We start from the raw sequence: 14,171 nt of genomic DNA, 5'->3' as shown, positions 1-14,171 counted from the left end.
CTTCTCAGGCTGTTTCTCCCCATAGGGAAAAAGACATGGGGAGCCACAGGAGGAAGAGGGGATGTATCTTTCTCCCAATAAGGCAGGAAAGCAGCTTGAGAAAGGATTAAGCAGTTCCTTCCCCCTTGGGCCTTTGCCAATGGTCCTCTCAAGATTTTGTGATTCCCTTGGATGTTTTTCCTTTAAGTAAAACTGTTGTGTGAAAAAAGATTCTTCAACTATCAGAAGTTTGGGGGTAAAAAACAAAAGAAGGAGCTAAGAGTGGAAACAAGAAAACAAAAGAAAGTTCTCGAAGTGCTTCCTACAAGGTTTATTGTGGTGATTAATGCCCAACAGATTTTTGAAAAGTCTCCATCTTTAAGGGTAATTCTTTTTGTTGGAACACTGCAGAAACAGGCTGTTGAGGCTTCGTCCTTGGCCAAATGCAGCTGAATGGAAACCTGGAGTGCATAGGTATATAATATGCGAGAATTGTTTGTGTTTTTAGCACAACCAGGAAAAAGAAAAGTCACTTCTCTTTGAGATTAAGAAACAAGACAGGAATTCTGTACAGATAAGCTTGACACTGAGATTATCAGAAAATTCCATCCATACCCAAGGCTAGGGGACCAAAGTAGAATTAAGAAATAGGGTGCCTCTTAGCATGGACGTCTCAGGAATTTGTTTTCAGAATGCTGATGAAAGTTCAAGAGGAAAGCACAAAAGCAGGACTACAGCTGAACGTCAAAAAGACTAAAATAATGACAACAGAAGCTTTATGTAACTTTAAAGTTGACAGTGAGGACATTGAACTTGTCAACGATTATCAATACCTCAGCACAGTAATTAACCAAAATGGAGACAATAGTCAAGAAATCAGAAGAAGGCTAGGACTGGGGAGGGCAGCTGTGAGAGAACTAGAAAAGGTCCTCAAATGCCAAGATGTATCACTGAACACTAAAGTCAGGATCATTCAGACCATGGTATTCCCAATCTCTGTGTATGGATGTGAAAGTTGGATAGTGAAAGAGGCGGATAAGAGAAAAATCAACTCATTTGAAATGTGGTGTTGGAGGAGAGCTTTGTGCATACCATGGACTGCAAAAAAGACAATTAATTGGGTGTTAGAACAAATTATGAGAACCAGTGTGGTGTAGTGGTTAAGGTGCTGGACTATGACCTGGGAGACCAGGGTTCAAATCCCCACACAGCCATGAAGCTCACTGAGTGACCCTGGGTCAGTCACTGCCTCTCAGCCTCAGAGGAAGGCAGTGGTAAACCACCTCTGAATACTGCTTACCATGAAAACCCTACTCACAGGGTTGCCATAAGTCGGAATCGACTTGAAGGCAGTACATTTCCATTTTTCCAGAACAAATTAAACCGGAACTGTCACTAGAAGCTAAAATGATGAAACTGAGGTTATCACACTTTGGACACATCATGAGAAGACGTGATGCACTAGAAAAGCCAATAATTCTGGGCAAAACAGAAGGGAGTAGAAAAAGAGGAAGGTCAAACAAGAGATGGATTGATTCCATAAAGGAAGCCACAGACCTGAACGTACAAGATCTAAACAGGGTGGTTCATGACAGATGCTCTTGGAGGTCGCTGATTCATAGGGTCGCCATATAATCTACTTGAAGGCACATAACAACAACAATCAGAAGTGAGCTCACAGTTCTGTCACCCAAAAATCCACTCCTGGTCCTGCAGCCTGACCAAACCATCTTCATCTCAGCAGCCTAATTTAGAAAGAAAACAACAGCTGCTTTTGTTAAACAATTGAGAGTCAGGAATCCCTGATGATTGACTGCAAATCACCCAGAGGTCTCTGCCCACCTCAGAGCTAGAGCAAGGCTAAGCAGATGGTAAATGATAGGTAACTGGTGAAATTCCAGCAAACTACCTTCCCCTAGTAGCTCCTGGACTTAAATGTCTGGTCTAGCAAAACTCTTCCCATGTTCTTAAGCAAGACAGCATATGTGGGATCACTTAACACAGACTAGTTATTCAGTATTTTTAAGGGATACACTTACTTTGTAACTATAAGCATCTCTGTGGGTAACTGACATTTGGTTGGGGAAAAAAAGATAACATAAGACCCAAGTCAGCTAACCTGTGCACTTGATGTTATTCTGGCACTTGTTGCTATTTTTCACATGCTCTACATAATGATCAAAACCCACTTCATGCCACAGGGCCAGTAGTGCTTTACATGGGCAGCTGGACTGGCTGCCTTTTGTTATCCGAGTTCTTCATTCAAATTATAGCACGAAAGTGGGTTGGTAGGTCACTAAGTAGAGATACGGGAATGGAGAAGACATTGCTATTTTCCATTTCCATCTGGACAGAATGCCTCTCCTCTAGCTGAAATCAAAATAGTTAAGTCCATTGGCACAAACTAAATTCCTTATCTGCTTCCTCCTTGTTCTAGTGTTGCTACCATTCATGATTTTTCTGGAGTCTTCATATTTTGGGAAGTCCGGTGAAAGGGAAACTCCAGAAATAAACACAACACAAAAAAGTCTATAGTAGGGTATATAGGCAAAATTACTCAGCAACAACAAAAGATATATTTCAGGCCACAGATGGCCCTTCTTCAGTAAATCTATAATAAGTAGAAGCATTTGTATTTTATAAAATACAAATATGTCATTCTTTAGTGTAAAAAAATTACCTAATTAAAACCAACTGTTAAAAATGGAAACCTTTAGTCTACAATGCAGGAACCACTCCCTCACCACCTACATACACCACCACCACCACCACCCCCTCGCTCCAGTAACCATAGTGGGACACCCAATTATGACCCAATTCATACAAAGAGGGCAGAGGAGAAGACACACTGCACAGCACCCACATGGCTCCCTGGGCATGATACCTGAAGGGAGCTCACACAGTCTTTCTGGAACAAGGGTTAAAACCCACCTTTTTACCAGTCAGCCTAAGGGAGCCGCATCAAGGACAGCCACAGCCACACATTCACAGCAGCAGTTTCCAGTGCAAGGGTAGGTAACCTGTGGTCCTCCAGTTCTTGTTAGACTATAGCTCCCATCATCCCTGATCATTAGGCATATTGCCTGGGCTGGAGGGCTGTGTGGTCCCCACCTGCTCTAATGGCTCACTCCATATAGGGCTGGAGTTAGGAAACAGGAGACAGGAATTTGCCACCCCATCAGTGAGAAGGGGGGAAATACCTCCATTCACCTTTTTCATGCGGAGGGGGGAGGGAGAGAATCATGGCAGGGGTCTCAAACCCACACTGCAAACACCACAGAGCAGTCCCCTAATTACTTACCCACAGGGATGAGATACATCATGAGGCATTTTGTCTTTTCCCTGCCTGCCTCTAGCCAAAACACTGAATCGTAAATGCCAGGATCACATGGGCCACAGGAAAAGCGCTAGCCAGGTGGAACAGCCTATATTCTACATGCTAGAGGCCCATGTTCAAACCTAGCATACATTTTCCCACTAGGAAAGGGGAGGACTGGGGCCCCACACTCAGCTGCATGGGCCAGTTGCCTGGTTCCTGCATGGGCCAATTGGCCCCTTTGGCCCACCCCCTCTCCTTGGCAACCTACACTTCCAGTCCAAACCCTGCTATTTTGCCTGTTGGCTAGCCCTGCCTGACCAGCAAATGGCTGACATGGAGTACCTAGCCTTTGCCCACAGAAACCCTAACTGTGTGGGGGGAAGAGTGCCTCCCCTTTGCATGGGAGACACTGCTCCCTAGAGGAAGGGGGGAGTAGTTACCCATGGCAAAAGGGTGGGGAAACAGCAGTCACAGTGCAGCATGTGTTCCTTTGCTTTGACTCCTCTGCATGGTGTGCTCCATCCTGGCACCCCTGTTGTTGATGTTCATGACATGAGGCCAACGAGAAATAGACTGCCACATGTCCTGTCATCAGAATTATCTTTTCTGTGTGTGAGGTTTGTGTGTGGGCTGTGATCAGGTGCTGAGTTACACCATATACTGTCATGGTGATGTTGGTGGGGTAATCGTCAACACTATGGTGGCTATTTTTAAATTCCCCCCTCCCCTTCAATTGGAGTCAATGGGAGGGAAATTTCCTGTGAAGGCGAGGTCTGGTCTCTGGGGTTGGTATATGATGTCAGGTGTGGGACAAAAGGGGATTTGCAGGCATCGACTATCAGCTTTGAACCTTACTTGCTAAACATATAAACAGTGTAAATTTCCTCATAAGAAGCAAAAAGCAGAAGGCAGCTCAACTTGGTGAGCAGCATCTGGTGTGGGATTCTCTGCTCCTTGGATTCATCAGACCCATCATTCTTAGAATTTACACTGCTGCATCTTTTATAGCTGAAAGAGTACAAAGTATTTTTTTTTAACTACAAACAAAAAGGCTTCTGCTTTCCTTCTTTATTTCCATTTTGTGGGTATTCCTAGTAACCCTGAGAAGGCTAGCAAAGCAGCAAGTTTCTCTGAGTTCAGCGTTCAAATCTTGGTAAACAAGCTTTGAGGGGTATCTTAGCCACCAAGATTGACACTGAAAACTCAATTTCTCTTCTAGATTTTGTTACATTTTTAAATCTATGCATGGCTGCATTGCAAGCTTAATTATGCTCTTCTGTGGCTCAGCATAAATCTTTATGTTCTGTTGCAGTGAGCTCCTGGTTGCCAGCACTTCTCCTTTTCACAGCATAATTGTTCAGGGTTCAGGATGAAAATTAAAACATAGTTGGGAATGGAATGGAAAAGTGCTTCGTTTCTAAAATTTGAGATGGATACTTGGAAGCTGGTTTTGCATACTTGAGAGAGAATGTTCCACACATGCTCAGATGCTTTTTAATTATTATTTTACACGGCTCAGATTAACCCCCTAGTAGAAAGGAAAGAAGTTGGTATAGCACAGTGGGGGGGAGAGCCTCGCTGGGAGTCCAGAGTCTGTGAGTTCAAATCCCCGCTTGTGTCTCCCAGGTATAAAGGGACAGCTAAAGATCACCCCCACAGGGAGTGGCTCAGGGGTTACATGCCCTGCCACCTGTGCAGCCGTGGGCAAGCTGCATAGTCCCAAGGAGCCCAGTTGCCCCCCAGCTGGCACTTGAGGACAAGGAAGGGCTTGTGCAGCTGTGGCAAGCTGAGCAGGCTGTAGCCAGCTGGGGAGGACTAGCCTCCTATTCATAGGGTAGCCATAAGTCGGGATCGACTTGAAGGCAGTCCATTTCCATTTTTTCCATAACAGAAAGAAGCAGAAGTAAAATTATGTTCAGATATTATTCATTCTTGTACTTTAAAGCACTCAGCTGTCTTCCATATATTAAATCCAGTGTTGGGAAATGTTGCAGTTACCCTTTGCAGGTTGTCCTAAGAAAGAAGAGCCAGATCTGATATGTGGTAACTGAATCTAGGATGTATGATATGGTTAGCACTGTTACATTAAATTATTTTCAGCAAGAAGTGGAAAAGAGTAGAATATATATCCCACTTTAAATGCTGGAAACTGGACCTTATTTCTTTGTCCCCATTATATGTGATCTATCAGAGATAATTGATAGAGGGATTCCTGCTTTCTTTACTTGTACTGCCAATAAACCAGATTCAGAAGGTGGGCCAGCCTTGATTATCAACACCATGACCTGCTCAAATCTTTGAGCATGAACTAACTGGCAAGTGATTCTGTCTAAATTCCCTGTCTTGTCCAACTTCCTTTTCTCCAGAGCTAAGCTGGACAGCATGGTTCACTTCAGGTCCTATTTAAACAAGCATCTGAAATCCAAAAGTCCTAGCCCACACTCCAGAGTCTTTCCCTCCTCTAAAACAGATGTGGAGTCAGGGGGCTTCAGCTAGTGAGAAAACATTACTTCTGGAGGAATTGTCTGTCCAGTGACTAGATTTCTTTAACACACATTAAAACTACTCCTAAGAGCTTTGATGGCTGCTTTAAATATTTGACTGATGCTGACTTCTCTAGAGTGGGGACAGGAATTGTTTTTAGCATTAGGATGCAGATGGCTACCACACAGCTGGAAGAGAATATGGTGTTTAAAAAAAAAACCAGGAAGAGTGTCGGGCTCAGGAGGCAAATAGCTGGCTGGTAGATTAATGGCCAGGAAAATTGTAGGCGAGGAGATCAGTTTGGGTAAAAGAAACATGTTAGGCATTGATTCTCACTTAAGAGTTCCTTATGTACTCCCAGAACATAGCACCGTGGTTTTGATATCTGTCTATAGAGCTCTATAACTGATGTAAAAGGCTCTTAATGGAGAGCAAAACCAGGCTACTACCTATTTCATAGGCTCTTCCCCAAACACACAAAAGCAGATCTGGGAAGGGGTCAGCAACAATGAGATTGATTCTCCTAACAGCTCTGTATGAAGCTACGAAATTTTAAAATGTTATCTAGATTTCTTCAATCTTCACATCTAAGTCCCATCTGCATAAGCTTTATTTCTTCATAGGGGTTTCTGAGGCCTTCAGTATCCCCTCTGTGCACATCTCAACTCTGAGCCATATGAAGATATACAGGATACTGAAGCTGCATAATTATGTTTAGCACATATATATTTCAAGTAGTCAAAGTGTTTCCTATATGTATCTCAGTAATTTTTACAACAGCTCTATAAGGCAGGCCAGTAGTACTGTTGCCATGTTGCAGAAGGAGGTGGAGTGGCCAAGGCTTGTTTCCCTTTTATCTTGTTCCTGTTTACCTGGATGGAAACAGAAAGATGGATTTTCGATAACTCTATAGAGGTCCAAGGCTATAACAACAGGGATGAAGAATTCAGCTTTTTTATATAGTTCTTGATAATGAAAAAAAAATCTGAAGAGGCTGCATGCAGTAAAGTCTGATTCACGGATCAATCCTACAGCCCACTGCACTTAGTAACAAAACACATTGGGTTGACAATTTGCTATTCACCGTCAAATACTGCATAGCGAGCCTAGGACCTAGGTGGAACTACAGCCCCCTTAACTATAATAGTGCTGAAAAAGCAAAGCTTGGAAAAGTTACTTTTTTGAACCACAACTCCCATCAGCCCAATCCAGTGGCCATGCTGGCTGGGGCTGATGGGAGTTGTAGTTCACAAAAGTAACTTTTCCAAGCTCTGTGAAAAAGGCCCCACCACCATCATTGGTGTTATGCAGAGCACTATATAGCATCAAAGCAGAAAGCGGGTGATGTAAGGGCCTCTACCAACCAACCTCCCTGGTCATTTTGCTTCCATAGAGAGTGGGATAGCAGAACAACCCTATGAGCATATTTAACAGCAATAAAAGGAGATGGAAGAGGCAGGAAAACAGATATAGGATGCTGCATTACCATCTTTGAAAGCCAGCATAGTATCTTAGCTTGCAGCTCAATCTTCTGCATGTCTACCCAGAAATAAGCCCTACTGAGTTGAATGACACCTACTCCCCCAGTTAAGTGTGCATAGGATTACTGCCTAAGACACTGGGCTACAAATCTAGAAGCCCCTGCTTCAAACCTTGCCTCTGCCATGAATTCACTAGGGCAGGCGTGGGAAACCTCCAGCCCACGGACCAATCTTAGCCTGCCAAGGGTTCCAGTTTGGCCCATGAGGCTGTTTTTGTGAAACCACCCACCTGTCAGTCAAGAGATGTCACCCCGCTGGGCTGGTGATGTCAACTGATGGGTGGGGTTCAGTGGGCACAGTCGATCCCTGCATAAAACAAAACTGTCCACACCGCCCATCACCTGACTAGGTGGTTAGTGGCAAGCTGCCCTCTCTCTTCCTCTTGGCCCTTCATCGTCAATTAAAGAATGGTAACACTGACCTACAGTACAGATTTTCTGTAGAGACTCCAAGATAATACACCGGAAGCACTATGAAAATTTGAAAGCAGTATATAAGTTTTGATATTTTTACTAGTTGTTTCTTTCCAGTTCTCCTAAACAGTTTTTTTTTAATGTTTATCCCCATCTTTGTTAAGGAGTGTGTTGGCAAATAATGATTTGGCTTACTAGCAAGCCTCTGTTTATCCTTGTCAACAATTCTCCCTCTACACTTGAGTCCTCAGGCACGTGGAGAAGGCTTCAAGGAAAGGCAGGATTTATCTTATTTCTTCTGGGATGTGAGGAAAGGTCCCTTCTTTAAACTACAGCACTCTGCTTCTCTCTCAAGCCTTCTGCACGTGCCAGAGAACTTGCTGTTCATAGGAATTGGGGGGCAGAGCAGGGTGGATCTTTCCTAGATGATGAGTAGTCAGAATCCTAAAATATAAATCATATCTAGCACTGACAATGTTAAGAATTCACCTTTCTGATTTGTTTTTTTATCTGCCCTTCCTCAATCCCCGCTCCTTGTGGTGGTGTAGAAGCTGCCGCTGCCGCTGCCGCTGCCAACCCTGATGGAAATTCTACTCTGGGAGGAGGAGCAACAGCAGGCACAATGGGCCTCAGCACCAGGTATGGCCCTCAATTCACCCTGCAGCACGTCCCTGACTACAGACAGAATGTGTACATCCCTGGCAGCACAGCTACCCTGTCAAATTCTTCGGGGAAGCATGATGGGAAACCTGCAGCCTCTGGAGGTGGAAACAAGAAGAAGTCAGGAAAGAAAGAAAAGAAGTAGGATCCACAGGATGTCACTGCCATCTTAGATCTAAAGGGCAGACTCTTCCAGCATTCCCCCAATTCATAGCCTAGGATGGAGGATGAATGTGATTTGTGGTTAACAGTTTTTTTAAAAGTATGGAACATTGTGAATGTACATTGTTGACATCAGAGCTAGGAGTAGGTCTCCTATTGTTAGTCCTCATAATGTAAAAGTATCTCAAAAAACAAAACAAAAGCCCTGTGGATAATGACGAATACAGCTTGTATTCTCACGAAGATAGTCTAATATGCAAGGGTGTCAGATCTTTGAAACATTTTCTCTGCCGTTGCTTTGCTCCAGAGTGATCTGCACAACCTACAAGGCTTAGGGTGGGCTCTGTTCATTGTAAAAGATTCTTCTAAACAGGGGTTTTCATTTATGCATTTTTCCATTTAAAGAACATTATCATGTCCCCAAATTTTGATGATTAATTTATCTCCGCACAAGAATATTTCAGTTGGAATCCTTGTTATGAAATTGATAAGGGAGTGCTTTAGTTTCTGCTTTTTTAAAAAAAGAATTAAAAGTTTATCTTGCATTGTTACAAGGGAATGAGATTAAGCTGTATTTTTAAAAGTTTAACCAATGATGGTTGAAAAAATGAAACTGAAATGATGATATCTAAGAGGCAAGGCACACAAACACATTGCAATGGAAAGCCTTCCAAAGGCAGAGAATGCCTCATACATTAGGAAGATGGAGAACATTGTCCTGGCTGATTGATTTTACAGTGGCCTCTAAAGAGACAACACAGCTCATCTACACTTTGGTCCATAAATATTTATGTGTACAGTAAATGTTTTCTGGAATAAGTTAAAGGAAGTCAAAGTCAATCGCTTGTGAGTCTAGTGAGCTGCTGCTCCTTTAAGCACTGAAATAGCTCTGTTAGTTCCACAGGCAGATGTCTTCTGTCAGTGAATGGGCTCTAGTGGCCTTGTAAGTAAGTAATTTTTTAAAAATGGAATGCTTCACATTTTTCTGCACATCAAGCTGCATGCAAAACATTCACTTCACATCTACAGTAGGTCAGCTGACGCCACTCAGCCTAGAATAGATAAGTCATTGCATGACATAAACAGCATGATGTAAATATGCTGTCCAGTGGCCAGATCCCGGTGGAACCTGAGCATTGTCTGTCTGTGAGTAGAGTTCAGTAACAAGATGCATTGCCCTGGATAAGAGCAGTAGGAAAGTTTCCATATGTCTGTGCAGCATACCCAAGAAATATCCTTGGTTTTCTGGCCTTCACAAACTGATATTAAGTTAATAACAGTTGGCTTGAGGAAACTAAGGAACCAGGCACAGATAAGGGATGCTGGAGTTACAACTGGGCAGAGATTTCTGATGCCAAGCCCTTGATTCTGCCCTGAGGTCACGTTCTGAACGTTATAGAAGTGAGTAACCACTGGTGTACTGAAGGTCCTTGGGACCTCTCCTATCACCCCTACTTGGATATAAATCCACTAGATTTAAAATAAATAAACATAAATCCTTTTGCTGTGTTTTGAAATTACTTGTTTTAGGTTTTTAACCACATTGTTTCATAGCCGAGTATTGACAGGAAGCAAGTGTTTCCTACTCTGTGCATTTTATAAATTGTGTTTCCATCTCTTTGCTCAATCAAGCACATCACAGCCAGGAAGGGAAGTTCACCATGCTCTTGGCACCTCAGGTTGTCTTTCTAGAGGCACTGGGTTCCCTTCAGTTTCATCTGGCTTTCTGCATCACAGTAGCTGAACCATGAGGGCAGAAAAGCAGCATATTCCAACATGGAGTGCTAACAACAAACCCAAGAATATTTTCATTTTTCTTACACTTCTAATAAGGAGCTTGTCTGAGATGGTCCAGCCTTCTATGATCAGCTCAGGTTAAATGTGTGACAACTTTCCACAACATTGCAGCCCAACCTCAGTGGCTGTGTAGTATTCACTGCTAGAGCATTTTGTTCACTAATATTTGCTGCCTCCCCCGTCTCTAGAAAACGGGACCTGTCTGTGGGGAAAAACTTTGGTCTGCATATGATTTTTGTACTGATCCCAGTCACCCACCCCGCTCCCTGTGTTTGGTGACTGCACTAGAAACAGTTTACATAGTTAGTTAAAACTGGACACAATCTGTTGGGAAGTTCTTCTGCACAAGCTTGTTTGAAATAAGCAGCAGCAGCATAAGACCATAGTAATCCTGTTGTGCGGCTCCTTTTTATCATAATGGGGTTTATACAGGTGAGCTTCATCAATGGATTGTGCCTAAGGCTTATTATGTACTGAAGTAGTTATTATGTGACTCTTCTCAAAGTACTGTAGATGAATCTTAGTCATTCTTTTTCCTTTTAATCAGCAAGCTGAAAGTAGTGTAATAGTGCTGCAAAACCTAGTGATGTGTAGTTCGTTTGTTTTTAATCTTAGTAATTGAGTTGTGGACATCGGTATTTTTTTATTCCTTTGTACCTTCTTTGCCTGTGTTCTTTGTGCTCTTAAATGTATGTGAATTGAAACACACTTACTTGTCCTTTCAATGTGTCTAATATTGAACTATACTTATATATTATATATATGCTTATATCCTTCTTATATCCATATAGACTGACGTCAATGTGTTACACGCAAGTTTTATACTCTAATATTTATATTGCTCTTTTTTCTTTGGGAAAAATAATAAAATCTTTTCTTCTGATGTGTTGTGAGTTGTTTCTGGATGACAAATGTAGATATGGGGAGGGAAAGGTTATTTGAGTGTTAGCCTGGAAACGCCTCACCCCAGAGTATTGAAGGTGGTAAGACAGAGATGCAACATTGCCTTCAGTGTTCACTTTCATCCCAGCAGCGCCTCTAGTGAACAGGTTTCGCTGAGGTTTGTAGCATTTCAAAATTTGCAAAACATGAAAACCTATTTGTTTACTAAGATACTGCCACTGCTGACAGAGGATAGTTTGCCTCTGAGAGTTAGTAGAGAACAGTATGCACCTGTTTTACTTATAAATTATCAACTGGGAGTGGAACACATTCTGATTGGACTATCTGCCCTTTCCATGGAATCTCTTTTGCATTTGTGCTCTAAATAATAAGATAAATAATAGGACACAGCTGTTGCATTGCTCCCCCCCCCCAAAAAAAACCCCACACTTCTGCAGCTATCAATGATCCGGCAATGTGTTAACAGAAGACAAGAAACCCAGGCTTTACAATTCATAGATAATGTAAAGGAGGTATAAAGCATGAAGATGTGTGAACATGCTGGCCAAGTTCTATTTGGGAGCTATAAAAGGTAGGGAATTGTTCAGTATAATAGATGTGTCTTCTCCCATCCACCCCACCCCATTAATTTCATAAATAGAAGTACCAGGGTCTAAGCCTCCTAGATCCATTGCTTTATCTCCTGGAAGTCCTGCTCTCTGATCCAAGGCTGACAGTGGTTGCTTAGTAGTCAGGAAAATCACTCTACACATGCACAGATGTTATTTCTTCATTACTCCAGAATTGAGCCCTAATGAGTTAACTCCCTTAACTATGCCCTAATGCTATTTATTTTCTCTCCAATGTGTATGCCTCTTAGCCGTACCATATATCCTCTTTTGAAGACTGGCATTATGCCACTCCACTGATAAGGGCAAGAGGAGAGGATCATGACTCTAGAACCCCTCCCCTCGGAAGTATTAGGGACTTTTCCTGCCCCTGCCAAAAGATCACTGCAGGCTCTATGACTTTGTTGTTGTTCCTATTTCCCACCTTGTTTGCTTTTCCAGCTAGTGCCAAGTACCAACATAATGTGTTCTCTATGTTTTTATTCATTGTGGTATTCACTGTCCCACAGAGCAACAGACTACAGCTAGACAAATCCCTTAAAATCTGACTAAACCAAACTTCCCCTAATTTCACCTCCACAAATAAGGATGGAGAGATCACATCTGTGTGTGTAAGAAAAATGAGAGGTAAGGACATGAAGCACCCTGTAGAAAGAGCAAGCTGTGTCTTAGGCCTAGTCCTCATTTAGGCAGTACCTCTCAGGTAATGCTTGGGTGTACCAATTAAGACTGCAGGTAAAGATTCACATGACTGAATGATTCTCTATATTTGGGCAGGGGGGATCCTTCCATATAAAAAAATAATATGCCTTGAGAAGATTTCTACTGTAGCTCCTTGATCAAACATGCTAGTTTTCCATGTACAGGGATTTATTTGTGATGGAGACTGAAGAAGTGTTCAGTCCCTACCTGCAATCTGAAGTGGTATAGTCCTGGCACAAGTTTACCTCAGTAGGAAATACTCCTTATTTTGTTTGGTACACCTATATCCTGCCTTTCCTCCCAAGGAGCTCAAGATGGCATACATCGTCTCTCCCCACCTCCCTTTATCCCCATAACCCTGTGCTGTAGGTTAGGCTGAGAGAGTGACTGGCCCAAGATCACCCAGTGAGCTTCATGACTGAGTGGGAATTTGAACCCAAGTCTCTCCAATCCCACAACACTATAACAACTGCACCACCTGGCTCAGTGAGTCAGCACAGGAACACCACACTCCTCGTCATAGTTTGTGCCATAGAAAAATGAGAAAGCATGGATGATTTCTTGGACGATTTTCATTTTTGTCATGTGTGCTGGGATGCACAGAAGTCTAGATTATAAAAAAGACAGTTGTGAGGCAGGCTACATTCACACCATACATTTATTCCACTTTAAACAGTCATGGCTTCCCCAGTTTGTTAAGGATAATGAGAGTTGTTAGACAATCCCTGTTCCCCAGAGTTCACTGTGAAGAAGGATTGATTGTTAAACCAGTCTCGGAATTTTAGTTCTGTGAGGGGAATAGGGGTCATCTAACAACTGTCAGCACCCTTCACAAACTATACTTCCCAGGATTCTTTGGAAGAAACCATGAGTATTTAAAGTGGAATAATAGTGGAATGAATGTGGCTTAAGTGTACACAAGGTGAAAAAGGGTGATTTGATGCACAACAGCCAGAACTTTAATACAGATAGAGTAGTATAGCTTAATTTATGTGGACGGCTGTTACCCAATTAAGGAAATCTTAGTCATATGAGTAATCATATGTTGCAATCCTGTGCGCATTTGCATTTAGGCTGCAATTCTGTGCACATTTGCCTGGGAGTAAGTCCCATTGAATTCAATAAATATTACTGAGTATACATACACAGGATCGTGCTGTTAGTCAATGAAGTAAATTATTACATTTACATATTAGTAAAACCAGTATTTCTGAAACAAAAAAAGTATACTTTCTTTGCTTTTAGGTGATGCACACACTTGCAACACCACACTTCATCTTAAAACAAACACCCTCTTCTGTTTGCAAGAATGCTGCTTGCCATCTGCCACTTTTGTTTTCTTTCTTAAAATTTCTAAACATTACTATAGCTGTAACTGGGCACCAGCACGTCCATCCTCAAACAATACATCACATCCAAGACAGGAGCTCATACTCTAATTTATTTTGGGTTAAAAATATATTTTTTTAAAAGTTCTTAAGCCACTAAAAATGTGTTTACATAGAAGCCAGTGGAGCACAATCCTTTCTCACAGAACCAAGTGATTGGTTTTGGTCTGAAGGCAATGTTGCTGCATCTGAGTCATGTTTTGCTACCCATGGTC

At 42.3% G+C, this 14,171-nt stretch overlaps 1 protein-coding gene across 28 annotated transcripts in view; it reads left to right on the top strand.

Annotated features, from left to right (window-relative positions):
* The window catches only part of LOC133364983 (protocadherin gamma-C3-like), a 303,611-nt gene extending 292,404 nt beyond the window's left edge, over positions 1-11,207 (top strand). For all 28 annotated transcript variants that reach the window (XM_061586271.1, XM_061586231.1, XM_061586176.1 and 25 more), the window contains exon 4: positions 8,285-11,207. In XM_061586271.1, the coding sequence (XP_061442255.1) occupies positions 8,285-8,541 (257 nt within the window). In that variant the 3' untranslated portion in view covers positions 8,542-11,207. The remainder of the gene's footprint in view (positions 1-8,284) is intronic.
* Positions 11,208-14,171: the final 2,964 nt, after the last annotated feature.

Source organism: Rhineura floridana, chromosome 1 (assembly GCF_030035675.1).
Source record: "Rhineura floridana isolate rRhiFlo1 chromosome 1, rRhiFlo1.hap2, whole genome shotgun sequence".
NCBI lineage: Eukaryota > Metazoa > Chordata > Lepidosauria > Squamata > Rhineuridae > Rhineura > Rhineura floridana.
The sequence above is the reverse complement of the archived record's forward strand: the minus strand, read 5'-3'. Positions and strand labels throughout refer to the sequence as shown.